The sequence below is a fragment of the Antechinus flavipes genome, chromosome 1 (assembly GCF_016432865.1).
Source record: "Antechinus flavipes isolate AdamAnt ecotype Samford, QLD, Australia chromosome 1, AdamAnt_v2, whole genome shotgun sequence".
Taxonomy (NCBI): Eukaryota; Metazoa; Chordata; class Mammalia; order Dasyuromorphia; family Dasyuridae; genus Antechinus; species Antechinus flavipes.
Genome location: NC_067398.1, coordinates 206,523,349 through 206,538,450, shown reverse-complemented (window position 1 = coordinate 206,538,450; position 15,102 = coordinate 206,523,349). Strand labels below are relative to the sequence as shown.

Genomic DNA, 15,102 nt, shown 5'->3' with positions numbered 1-15,102 from the left:
AAAAATTAGAAATTATACTTTTAAAGTCATAACAGCAAACTACCATAATTACCATATGTCTTTTACATTTTCATTTTTGTTTTTAGTTCCAAATTCTTTCCCTCCTTCTACCCCCTCTCCCACTCACTGAGAAGGAAGGAAATATGATACACATTACATATATGAAGTCATGCAAAACATATTTCCATATTGGCCAGATCACCATTATATTTTATGGCCTTCCAAAGCTGTGATTTTCTTGGATTGCCATGCATTTACATATTGTATGATGTGAAAAATATTTAGCTTTGTGAACTTGAGAAGCAAAAGCAAATTTATTATCCCCATATGTTGTGTGGTTAAGAATTTTTCCTCTAATATATCCTTAACATTTACATGACAAATGAATCAAATATTAAGGAAATAAAATATTCTGATTGTCCTACATTTTCCTCTTCGAAAGAATTTATTTATGAGAAAAAAAATTAGAGAGAACCACACCAGGAAGAAAACTAGTTTAGGTTTATATAGAGTTGATGAGTCCAGAATATATTAAATTTGCTATTGTTATTAAAGATATATATGTGTGTGTGCATATGTATACACACACACACACACACACACACACACACATATATAGCTAAATTTTACTTTACTCATTACAGGTGCAAATTATCATTTTATTTAACCTTATTTCTTTGAGCAACTTTCCCTCTAATCCATTTGTTTTAACACTTTTCAGTCTTATTAGTTCTTGCTTCCAAATGTGATTTTGTAAGGTAATTTTTGTTGACATGTCAATCTCAGAAATATGTAAAATTGGACCAAATTTATATCTTTTGAAAATGGTTTTAATATTTATATCTCTCCATGCCCCAAATTACAATAGATGTTAAATTAAACTTTCTAATTTTTATTAATAGCATAAGCACATAAAATAGTGTCCTAATATCTGAAATTAAATCAAACTCCAAGCTGGGATTAAAACAAACAAAAAAGGGAAATGTATAAAATTGTGTAGTCCCAAGTTCTGTCATAGTATTCTTTCTTCTTTATAAGATTATAACAAAGTTTTTTCTTCCTGTTTCATCTGTAAATATTAGTAATACTGGATTTTTAATATTATAGTAATTAATAAAATTTCTAAAAAATATATCTTCTGACTAAAATGAGGCATGCCTTCTTCACTGCAGAAAAAATATAAAAATGTATAATAAAAATTTATTAATTTTAAAATCACAAGAGTTTCTAGTTAACCATCTAGCAACAGTTACTTCTTCACATTTGTTTTGATTTTTAATATAATTTTTTTGAGATTTTCTCAAATTCAGGTTGATTTACAAATATTAAGTTGGACCTAATCCCACTCAAGTGATTCAAGTAATGGACTGGAATCAGGTAAACTGACATCCAGACATGGGAGTATTTGTCCAAGTTCATATGGAAGAAATTTAATATAATATAGGATCTGGGAGTCTTCTTTCTTGACATGGTATAATAACAGTACCTATCAGAGAATTTTTGTGGGAATGAAATTAAAAGACATTATGTGAGCTGTTTTTACTACTTAATATAATATTCAAAGGTATCATAAATGTAATTTTGAACTTTTCAGGCCTCTATGTACCAAATTTGAAGTAAGAATCAAAGTTTTTCACTTTGAAATTTAATTTAGTAAAGGAATAAAATGTAGTGAAACTTTATTGATAGTTATTACCTTTTGACAAGAGTGCAGCAAAGTGGAATTGGAGAAATACTTTACTAAGAAACCCATATTCTGCCCTACCTAACCTATCTGAACTCTTGGCCATAGAAGTCACCTGCTCCATCCTTGCATTTTATTGTTGAGGAACTGAGGTAAAGTAAGACAGTAATTTGTTTCAGATTTCACAGGGAGTAGATAGCAGAGTCAGGATCAAAATTGAGGTCTTCAGAATAGAAATCCAGTATTGTTTTTATTGCCTCTCATCTTTAATACCTGATCAAATTCAGCCAACTAGTGATATTGAGAATAGTAGCTGCAATCAATATTTATGTTTATGACAGAATATATTTCTGCTTACCAATTAAACCATTATACCAGTAGTTCAGAGTTTTTGTCTAGACAATCTGAATAAGATATTTTAAAAATGAGCTATTTGAAGTTAGCTGTTTGAAGTTAATTCTGTCCTCCAATATAATTAAAAGTAAACTTATCTTTCATTCATTGCTTGAGAAGTTTCTTCTATATCCATGCAGAAATGAAATTCTGTGTTTCAGTGAGTGAGACCCCTTAATTATTTTCATGATTGTTGTCAGTTTCTGTTATTTCACTATTAATATATTCTCTTTTCTAAAAGTTATCCAGACCCTCTGCTTTGCTTTTTTAAGACATTTTTTGGCATGTTGTCACATATATCAGAGGGTGAATGGGACAAATGATGCTCATAATATTATATTTTCTATTTCTTTGTCCCAAGTCTTGTGAGAAAGGCTATGGAAATTATTGGCTAAAATGAAATTTGATGATTATCTTTAGATTACAGAGACTTATTCTATCCCCATCACCAATTTGTATAGATACTCAATAATTGTCCAATAAATTATTTTTCACTTGAGTTTGGGGGTAACAATATAATTTTATATATTTTCCTAATTCTCCTGCAGAAGAAAATGATAAAAAATAAATATTAAAGGAGAGTACCTCTACCACAAGTTTGACAGTAACCAGCAGTCAGATAGCAATAAAATTAGTACAATAGATAATCATAAAATTTTCAAAAAACATATTAATTTTATTTATTGATATTAATAATTAATTTAAGTATATCAATTATATATTTGATTATTATATTAAGCAGGCATGCTTGTAGTTTAATTTTTCATACTTTTTCATCAGATTTAAAAACTTAAGACACATTTTATATAACTCGACTTTTTCCCCAAAACTCCAGGTTAAAATTATTTCAGATTTATTATGTTACAGAAGAACAATTTAAACTGTCAAAAAGAGAGCGGTCTGAATTGGTCTTCAATGACTTATTTTATATATGTATTTTACTAAGAAAAGGTGGCATATCATATAATATAATAATAGCTAATATGTATATTGCACTTTAAAGTTTATCAAGCACTTTAAGTATGGTGCCTTATTTGAGTCTCACAATGACTTTGTGAGAAAAGTACTACAGATACTCTTATCCCCATTTTACAGATGAGTCTCAGAGAGGTTACGGGACTTGCTCATGGTCACACAGCTAGTAAGTGTTACAGGTGGGATTCAAACATATATATTCCTCATTCCTAGTCCAACACTCGATCCACTATGTCACACTTCCTATGTTGTAACTTAGGATGCCATTGGCTTGTGCATGAGTTGCATTTTATCAAGAAGTGTACTCCTTGATAAAATACAATGACCAATCTTGCCTCTGGAGACCCAACGATACTTCCCTCCTCTCCTCAGAGAAGTGGTGGACTCCAGGTATGGAATGTTACATATATTATCAGGTGCAGTTGCTGTGATAGTTGATTTTAACTCTTTTCTTTGTTTAAGGGAGGGTTCTATTGGGGATTCTGGGAATTAAAAACAAAAAAAAAGCATCAATTAAATATTTTTAAGTTAATAAAATAATATGGCTTGGTTTGTTGTTGTTTAGTTTTCATGCATCTAGTGATACTATTGCATGTAACAAAAATTTTGTTGCTCATAAATCACTACAAATCCTTGTGGCTTCCTAGTAACTTTATTCTCCATTTCAAATATATTAATTTATTTTTGTAGATTTCCACATAGAAGAGGCACTGGATTGGCCTGGTGTATACCTCCTACCAGGACAGGTTTCTGGAGTGGCTCTGGACTCTAATAGCAACCTGGTTATTTTTCATAGAGGTGATCACGTTTGGGATGGAAAGTAAGTAAATATCTTTTCATGGGGTAAATTTAAAGGAAAACTGGCTTTATCATTTTCATTAAAAATCAGATTGAGTTGGTAAGAACAGTTCACAATTCTCCCTGTTCTTCGTTTTTATTTCACTTTCATTTGCAAGAAAAGAACATATCTAGGGTTGAAGTGTAATGGTAATAACTAGCATTTATATACACATAATATATATGTATACATACATACATATACACACACATATTGCTTACTATGTGCTTCTTTGTTCCTCAAGTTGGCAATAAATAATTGAAGGAAGATAGACATCTCTTGAAGGAGTAATGAAAAATTATCTGTTTTCATGGAAAGTGGGGAAATGCCTTTATCAAAATAAAAAATTATATTTGAAATAAAAATTTATACATTTATATTATATTATATTTATGTGTAACTGTGTGTGTGTGTGTGTGTGTGTGTGTGTGTGTGTGTGTGTATGGAAAATAGACATTCTGACTAAAAACAAGTAAAGAGCAGGGCTCTTCCTTTACTATTTCACATAAATTTAGAAATGATAGCTGCATTCTCAATTGGAGGATGGGGGCATAGGGAGGGAAGAAGGGAAAGAATTTGGAATTCAAGGTTTTTAAAATGAATGTTAAAAATAGTTTTTACATATAACTGAAGGAAAATAAAATGCTGAATAAAAACAATGAAAAAATAGAAATGATAGGTAAAATATGTCAAGTAAAAATAATTAAGGAAACAAGCATTCAAGTATTCAATTGATCTTAGATCATCAATGTGAATATTCCTTACATTGATGCCAGTCAGACTTTTCATTATGTATCATTCCTATCCAGATTGTCTATAGATCCTTCATAAAGGTTTGTGTAAGAATGATAAAATTTTTCCTTTAGATGTTTTGCTTTCCAGTTGGAGAACTCAGGAATCACTTGTTGCATGACGAACCTTCTGCCTTTTGAGATTATATATCTCCTTGATGTTATTTCAAATACTATTTCTTATACATAGGACACTTTTGGAAATGTCTTACAGGCTACTTGCTCCTTTGAAAATGTAGAAATTGTAATAGTCATAGGTTTTAGCAGATTGACAGATATATAGGTATATATATATATATCATTATATGAAAGATATTTCCAGTAAAACAAAACAAAAACACACATGTAGATTTTTGTGCTGGGAAAAATCTTAGGACTTGAAAGTATTGCATAATTTTCCAAGTGCAATCTAAACTGCTCCTATTCTTGTTTTGAATTCTGTTCCCAACTTGTTGTCCACCTCCAGTATAGAATATATCCTACATATATTCACTGATGTAGTAACTAAATAAACTGATCGTTCACATACATTGCATAGACATGTTTTCTCTATTTAGTTTTTCCTCTATGGGTTACGTTGCTCATTTCTTTTAGTAAACATGGATGTTATTGAAGAAGCATTCTAACATTCCAAAGTTTGTCTCACACAATATCTTCCATAAAGAGATGTTTGTGAAGAATCGCATATTCTATAGGGAATTTCCATAGTCATTGCTCAGAATATCATACATGACAGGAAAAGTGAACCAACATTTCACTCTTTTAGGTTTTGATTGTTAATCATTTAACAAAATTAATTCTGTAATTTCACTTATCAGGGCATGGAATCCTATATATTATCTTACCATGAAGATTCTCTTTTGAAAAAATTAATGAAGGTTCCATTTTACATTACTGAGCATAAAGAAATAGGAAGGTTATAAGTTCAATAAACATAACATCAATAACAATGACACTGCCACAGCTGGACTCTTTAAGAGTTCAGTCTCTGACAATCTATATTCCTAAATGGAAATAACATTTAAGGAGGTAAAATCTAAGAGAAAACAAATACAAATTGATGAAGTCTATTCTGGAGATAAACAGTCTGGAAAACACTAAATCATTGAAAATATTGTACCAAGATCAGAATAAGATGAAGATACTAAAAGAATGAGAAAAATAATGGATAACTTTAATATCTACAAAAGACCATTGAGTGGATATCAGTAATTTTTGACCATATATCTATTCTATCATCATTATAGTATCTTTATGTATATATATAGTATCTTTATTTACACCTTTATTTATTTATATATATATATATATATATATATATATATATATATAGTATCTTTATTTATACCTTACCAAAACTATACTTGATAAAATATGAAAAGGGAATAGGCAGCCTTCTGCAAATAATTTCCTACAACAGGCTACATCTTTTTAGTTACCTTGTTAACTAAAAGGTGTAGAAATTAAATACTCTCTTCTTTCTTCATTAGAAAGAAGAGATTATAATATCTCAGTTTGGAGATCATATATGATGGTATACTTAGAAAATTTTAATAGACTCAACAATCAAAAAGGAAGAGATTACAATAGTGAGAATATGATAAATTCAACAAAGAAATCAATATTTCCATTACCATTGAATAAATTATTTAGATGACTACCAATTACCAAAATGATTCAATTGTATCAGTTCTTGGATATTAACCTACATATATACATATACACACATACATACATATACACACACATACATATACACACATACATACATATAAACTATAAAATATCTTTAAGAGAAATAAAATAAATACTAAATTAATTATTGAAGAAGTATCAATTGTTTATGATCAGTTAGATCAATGAAATGACCATGGTAATGCTACTTAAGCTAATTTGTAGATATAATGGAGAATCAATAAAGCTATATTCTTTAGTTTGTAATAATCTCATCTGGTTACTTTTATATTTGTTGTTTTACAGAGGCATTAATACTAGTGTTCTGTTAAAGAAATACTTTTTTTTTTAAATAACAAGAACTCCATTTTTATCTATAAAATGAGATAATCTTGCTGAACTTAGAAATAATGTATCATAATTGTTAAAAGAGATTAAGTATTAAGTATTTGTTTCAATATATGACTGTAATACTATTTTAAAGATATTCTGCTTATATCTTTTGGGCAGACTGATCAGTTTTAAATAATTCTATATGGCAGTATATTTGACCATGACTAGTACTACTGGAAACTAAAATTATTTCAGTGAACATTTATTGAGCACTTACTTGCTGTATAAGATATATAAAACGTAGGTTTGTTTTTTTTTTTCTCATGGAATTTATAATCTAGTTGAAATATGTAAGACATACATATAGATGATTACAATATAAAATAAAACCTAAGTTCATTACCAAAGTACCAATAAAGGGCTATGAATTGTGAATGAGTTGTGAATAGCACAGATTTTTAGCTTTAAATGTAAATATCTCCCTTATTTGCTTCTTATTCAAACCACCATTCAAACTCTAGTTCTAACCACTCTCCTTTATGAAGGTTGTGGTCCAACCAAAGTGGATTACTAGACTGTTCTTGAAATTGATATTCAGCATCTTATCTCCATATATTTGCATAATATATTGCCCATGCTGAGGATGTATTCCCTTCTCCTGAGGGCTTCTTGTGATATAGTGCTTCTTTCCTTCAAGAATCAACTCAGATGCAACATTCTCTGAGAAGAGTACGTACTCCCTTTCTCCTTCCTCAAATGCTTTATTTTTCTCTTTGCGTACCTAGTATCAGCACATTGCCTTGCCTGTGGCTGGGAATAAATACATGTTTCTTGAACTGAACTGAAAAGATTATTATCAGAGCAGAGATGAGGAGAATGAGGGAAGTGGTAGTTTGGGGGAAGACTTCATAGAAAAGGTGAAACTGATAAGGTTGTAAAGGATGTGATTAACTATACAGAAGAAGGAAAGGAGAGACATTCTGGGCATAAGAAATTTCATGAGCCAAAGGACAAAAAGTAGGAAAGCACAGTTCTGGTTTGGGGGAAGAAGAGGTAGTTCTGTTTGGTTGGAGTCCAGGGTCCGTTGAGGGAGAACAATATGAGATATGAATGGAAAAGTAGCTTAATGCAAAATATGGAAGAGTCTCAAATGCAAGGAAAAAGAGTTTGAACTTCACTTGGGGAGTGCTATGATCAAATGTACGAAGATACGTGTGCCACTATGGCACTATGGTGAATGATGGCTTTAAGGAAGAAAAAATATTAGGAAAACCTAAAAGAAGTAAATCATGTCATAATGAAGATTGGAACTGGGATAGCTAATAGTAGTACTAGAAAAGAAAAAATCAGTGTAGATATGTTGTGAAGATAGAATTGATAATACTTGATAATTGGTTGTTATATGAGATGAAGAAGGCAAATTCAAAGATGACAGATTTTAAATCTATATTTTCTTATAATGAAGTCTAACACCATATTCCTAAAAAGAGCCTATAGATATCACCTTTATAATTTAAAATAAATTCTCATAATCTGATTTTACCCTGATCATGAGTAGGTTAAGACTATTTCTCTTCCTGTTATGCCTTCTCAAATCCTGTCATAATTCTTTCTTTTCCTTATCTTTTCATCCTCTCTACTTCCTCTATCTTCCTGGGTTTTTATTTTTAAGCAAATCAAGCAAGATTATTAAATCTTGCCCTGAATTTTAGCATATTATATGAATTTTAATATATTGTTAATATAATGCCTCATCCTAAGGTATTTCATACACTCCTATGACAACCATCTGACAGATTAAAGGAACTTTTATAGTATTTTCTATTTTATATTAGATAAACCTTTACTTCTTTCACATATAATAATAGACCATTTGGAGAGCATCAAGGACTATACTAATTTTAACTGCTGGTTTGTTATTTTGAAAAGATATTGATTTAAACTTTTCCTAAATATTCCTTTGTGTGTGTGTGTGTGTGTGTGTATGTGTTTGTATGTATGTATGTATGTATGTGGGGAGTTTATATCCTCCCCATGCACTTTCATAAAAGATTAGAAGCTTTTCAATTGGTTAGTTGTCTCTCAGATTTTTCATTCTTAAAGTCTAGAAATTAGAACATTTCAAATTTCAAAGGAGACAATTGAATGCAACATTTTGATTCTTAGGTTCTGTTACAACTTCACAGTATTTTAAAAGGACCTCATAATATTTCTAACAAATGAATTTAAACATAACCTATTAGTGCACAATTTTTTTATAAAGGTGCACTAAGTTTAATGAAACTTCTTATAGTTTCCAAATGAATCTTCAGGCACATTTTACCAAAAAGGAAAATTATGACATCATTTCCAACTATGAATAACATTAAAAATGCAGTTTTCTGTCTTATAGCATGGCTGCTTTAAGTACATACCAATGGCTTGAAATTTTTTAAAATGGAAAGCAAACATCACCTTAGGTGACAAGATAATGTTTTACAAAACAAGAACTATAAAAATTGTTTCTGTGCAAATGATAGTAGCAATAATAATACTTCAATTCTTTAACCTGATTTTCACAGGCATATTTCATGTATATTCCTTTTGTCAATGCAGACTTGAAAAATGATATTTTGAAAGTTGATGTAACTAAAATAATCATCATCCTGTGACCAACTAATCTTTTGATGATAAGTTCCTCCAAAGTTAGCTAGGCTGTTCCAGAGATAATAAACACAGTTTCTTGCCAGGCCTATAATCAAAACCTTTATAGTAAGATAGGACTTGCCAGAACTTTTAGTACATCACCTATAAAAAATCCAGGATCCTTTCCACAATCCCATAAGCTATTGGTATAAGACATTGGTAGAGGAATACTACTAATAAAAATACATGCTTATATAACATTTTACAAAGTTTATAGTCTTTTATAGCTTATAAAATGCTTTCCTCAAACACCTATTTAAGTTTATTCTCATTCTACAAAAAAAAAAAAAAAGACTTAAAGAGATTGTTACTAACTCAGGTACATACAGATAGTAAGTGTCAGAGCCAAGATACTGATTCGCTCTGCTGTACTACATGGCATAAGTATTGCTTCAAGACAAATAAAATCTATTTATTAAAGAATCCACATGTCACATAAATTACCATTTGTAAACAAAGTCCAGTTTCTTTTTTTTAACTTGAATTTTATTTTTAATTTATGAAATAAAGCAATCATTTCTATAATGTAGTCCAAAAATATGATTGTACATGAAACAGAAAATCTTACTGCACACAACTTACTATTCTTTTCATATATAATACAAGATTATCTTGTAAATTTCCCTCCCACCCTCACCCCAGAGTTGGCTACCATAAGACACAAATAACCATATATATATATATGTGTATGTAAAATTATCCTATCCATACTTTTGTTTATCAGTTCTTTCTCTGGATGCAGATCATGTCTTTCTTCATACGTCCTTTATACTTAATTTAGGTATTTTTAACTTATTTACTCCAAGTTATTCTTAAAGCAATATTGCTATTACTATGTACAGTATTCTTTTGGTTCTGCTCATTTCACTCTTCAGTATTTTGTGTAAGTCTATCCATGTTTTGATAGTATTATAATCATATATTACAATTTGTTCACCCATTCCTTAATTTATGGGTATCCCTATAATTTCTGGTTCTTTACCATCACAAAGAGAGCCACTATAAATATTTTGGAACATGTTAAGTCCTTTTCCTTTTTCCCTAATTATCTTTGAAAATATTCCAAATAGTGGTACTGCTAAATCAAAGGGTATAAGTAGTTTAATAACTCTTTGTCATAATTCCAGATTGCTTTCTAAAATAATTGGATCATTTTTACAATTCCACCAACAATGAGTTAGTGTCCCAATTTTTCCACATTGTCTCCAGTCTTTGTCACTTTTCTATCATTTTAGCCAATCTGGTAGGTGTAAAATGGTATTTCAAGATTGTTTTAATCTGTATTTTTCTAATCAATAATGATTCAGAGCATTTTTTATGACTATAAATTGTTATGATTTCTTCATTGGAAGCTACCTGTTCATATTTTTTGCCATTTACCAATGCTGATCTAGAGGAGTTAAAATAATTGGGATATTTGTATCTAATAGGCATCATCATTTAAGGATTTAATTTTTATTTTTTGCTGAGACAATTGGGGTTAAGTAACTTGCCCAGAGTCACAGAGCTAGGTTAAGAGTCTGATGTAAGATTTGAACTCAGGTCCTCCTGACTTCAGGGCCAGTGCTCTGTCCACTGAGTCACCTAGCTGCCCTTGAGGATTTATTTTTAAAATTCAAGTATATCTAAAAGCAGATTTATTCATCAATTACTCTAAATTACTATTTCCTCTTTACCTTTTATTGCTTCTAAAGATAGTACTATTTTTTATTTCTTTCTCCTTTTAATTTTCTTTCTTTTTGCTTTGTCCCCTATGATATTTTTAAAAAATCTCTTTTAAAGCTGAATTCTCGTATTTTCCATATAATATCAGCTTATTTCTTCCTAAAGGTTTAGTAAATTATTGTTGCATTTGTTTTTATTTTTCATGAGCTATGGACTCAGAATTTTATGCTGACATATCAGCTAAAGAGCATTTATTAAATGCCTACTGTGTTCTAGACACTGTGCTTGCATGTGCACAATCATGTTGCCTTCCATATAATGTATTAGAAAAAAAAGCAACATTTGCATGATTACTCATCCCTTTCTTCGGTGAAAGAAGGATACTTTTTAGAATATTTAACTTCTCTTATGCGTAGTGAGTATTGTGGTAAGATACTTGCAAGATTGGATTTGGGATAGAAATTGAATTCCTGAAGCTATGACCACTTGAGTACATTGAATAAAATCCCATTAAACTTTTCTATACAATCTTTCCCATATTGACTTTCCACTTTTAAATTATAAGTGCCCTAAGGCCAGGAATTTTTTTCCAATCTAAACCCAATAAATATTATTACACTTGGAAAAGATCACAAAACTTGTAAAGAGTCAACATGCTTTCTAGTGGCCCTAGTCAAAGCTCAATTTAGCATCTCTCATATGACTACTAGTCTTGTCTCAAGCTTATCCTTCTGCTACATAGTGCCATGTTAATATGGCAGTAAGATTGTAAGAATTAGCAAGCCAAATTTGTTCACCAAAATGTTTAACTAGTATTTCCTTCTGCTTCATCCCTATCTCCAAAATGACAATTTAAAATAACTTCCCCAATGGAGGTGGAAAATGCATAGTTCCAGCAGTGTCATGAAATTTTAAAGAAACCTTTTATCTGTCAGAGCATTAGTACAGCATGGCAGCTACAGCTCTTTAAAGTTTAAATGCCTCCCAGCAGGGATTAGAAAGATCTTTCCATAGGAACAGCTGTTCTGAGGTCTCTTACTTGAAATAATCACAGATGTTTGGAATTATATCTTAAAGGAACAGCTCTATCTACCTGTTTACCCAATGGACTGACCCTTTACTTTTTAATATGATCTAGGTAGCTGGATGGTCCAAGACTGAATTAGATCATCAAGATCTATTCTCACTCTTAAAATTTTAAACCTAAAAGATTTCTTAGACTTGATATAATCATAACACTTGGGCTCAAAGAGACCTGAAAAACTGTTTACTCTAACTCCCTCATTTTATAATTAAGGAAGCTAAGGTCTAGGGAAGTTGAGTGAACTATTCAAGCTCAAACAGGTAAGGATCAAGAATCTGTATCTTTTGTCTCCAAAATTACAGTATTTTCCACCATAATATTCTATTATCTAATCTCCCTTTCCAATACAGGATCCCATTTATAATATTCCTAACGGTGATTCAGTTTCTTTTTGAAAATGCCCAGTGATAGGGATTTCATTACTTTTCAAGGAAGCTCACTAAATTGTTCAAGTTCCTATTTAAATATTTCTCCTTATAATCATTCATACTCTTCCCTTGTAACTTTTACCAATTGTTTAGCATCCTATCTGGTATAGAAACACAAAATATTTGGAGATATCTAATATACCCTAATTCTTCTTCAGACAAAGCAATGCCATTTTCTCAACTAATCTCATAACATAACCCCTGACATAATTTCTAGATCCCTCACCAATCTAGTGGCCTTCTACTAAAAGGTCTTGGGTTTGTCAACATAGTGCCTAGAACTAACACAATATATAATGTAGGGATGCTTTTTTAAAAATACTATTTTATTTTTCCAAATACATGCAAAAATAGTTTTCAACATTCACCTTTGTAAATTCACTTTGTGTTCCAAATTTTTCTCCCTCTTTCCCTCCCTTTTTCTCCCCAAGAAAGCTAACAATTCAATATAGGTTAAACATGTGCTAAATATTAACAGAGGTTAATTCATCATGCTTGCAAAAAAAAAAGTCAGATCAAAAAGGAAAAAAAAAACATGAGAAAGAAAAACAAACAAACAACAAAAAGTGAAAATATTATTCTTGATCCACATTAAGTTTTCATATTTCCCTCTCTAGATATTGATGACATTTTCCATCTTCCAAATCTATTGGAATAGCCTCATTATTGAGAAGAGCCAAATCCATCATTACATAATCTTATTGCTGTGCACAATGTTTTCTTGGTAATACTTCACTTAGTGTAAGGATGCTTTTAATTTACACATTAAGGAGATTTTAATGCATCCTAAGAATCCACTAGTTTTGTGCCAGCTATATGATTATGTTGGCTCATTTCGAGCTTTGACAACTAAGCCAATTTTTATGTAATTGATGTTTAAGTATAAAGACAGAACTTTGTGTTAAGTCCCAGAGGGACACAATATGGTACAATGAAAAGGCTTCTAACAGCAGCCTCTAAGACTGAAGAACCTGGACTCAGAATCCCCTTCTGATATTTACTTCTTTTGGAATCCATGGAAAAGTCTGTTACCCATCTTGGTCTCAAGATCCCAAGGTTTATTTCAACAATAAATCCTAAGAATGAGCAGTGGTTTAGAATTAAGGAACCTAGTTCTGAATTCTGATTTTGGTACTTACTGTGTGAATTTTGGCAAAATATTTTAAAATGCCATCTCTCTATTTGCTTATCTAGAAAATGAAAGGTTTCAAGTAAATTATTTCCAGGGTTTTTTCCAATCCTAAATTTTTGTGTAGCATAATATCCAAAGTACTACTATCAGTCATAAGATGGATCTTCCAGAGAGGAGAAGCTACTGCCCTTAGGTTCAAAGGTATTGTATGGCTTCACACTAATAGACCCATAATTTACAAGCACATGATTTATTTATGACAAAGTCATTTACCAAAATTGCATAGTAAGAACAGTAGTAACAAAACCCCTTCCCCAACATACAAATCTGAGATACATTCTCCCACAGCACACACAGCATTATTGAGAAGAATGATCACAAACTTAAAGTATACTAGTATTGAAGAACACATATAGAGAACTCAATTTGCCATGGCAATTTATGCTTTTATGAATTGAACTCTATAAGAGCTCAAGAAGAGCTTCTATCAGTGTAGATCTGTATCCAGACTGATATCAATTCCAAAGACACTTTAAGGACAGTTGTTCACTCTCAAACCTGTATCTCCATCCTGTTTAGGAATATATCCATGAAACTGCCAAATACCTTGTTGAAATCCCCAGTGTCTTATGTCCACAGAATTCCCCTTTTCCACCAGTTTCATAACCTGATAAAAAAATGAGGTTTATTTGGCATAGTTTGTTTTTAATGCTTATTTATTTCTTTTCTCAGAGCTCACAGATCATTTATATCACAATCGTTTCTAGAACTTTTTCCAGCTCCATACATTTTGTGATCCATCTTTTTCCCCCACTTTCCTAATAACTGGAACATTTCCTTTTGCCTAATATTGTCTTTTTTTCCTTCTTAATGATTCTTTGAGGATTATTGCCTACTACTACTTTCATAGCTAGAAGCTTTTTCTTCTGTTTTGTTTTAACTATAGTAATATAATTAATCTGGAACTAGAATTTGATCTCATTTTAAAAGGCCAGATATATTACTACTATCTTCTCCCCTTCCTTGACCTTCTATTTTAATAGACCTACTTGCTGTTTCTCATACACAACACTTATCTCTCAAATTAAATTTTTCACAAGCTCTCCCTTATGCCTAGAAATCTTTCTTCATTTCCATCTCCTGACTTCCTTGATGTCCTTCAAGTCTCAGCCAAAGGCCCATTTTCTTCAAAGAAACCCTTCCTAAACCTCCTTAATGCAGTGCTGACTCTGAGATAATCTCTGATTTGTCTTGTATGTATCTTCTTTGTATACAGATGTATGTCTTCCTCACTTGAGACAGAGACTTTTGTTATATCCCTAGCACTTAATATTAAGCATATAATAAGTGCTTAATAAATGTTTAGTAACTTGACTTTCCAGTTTGAATATTATCCTCCTTTATGAAAAAAAAAAAGAAC

The 15,102-nt window shown here is 30.8% G+C and overlaps 1 protein-coding gene across 8 annotated transcripts in view; it reads left to right on the top strand.

Moving 5' to 3' along the window:
- The window catches only part of PAM (peptidylglycine alpha-amidating monooxygenase), a 355,927-nt gene that overhangs the window by 304,828 nt on the left and 35,997 nt on the right, over positions 1-15,102 (top strand). For all 8 annotated transcript variants that reach the window (XM_051995235.1, XM_051995226.1, XM_051995250.1 and 5 more), the window contains one exon: positions 3,743-3,872. In XM_051995235.1, the coding sequence (XP_051851195.1) occupies positions 3,743-3,872 (130 nt within the window). The remainder of the gene's footprint in view (positions 1-3,742; positions 3,873-15,102) is intronic.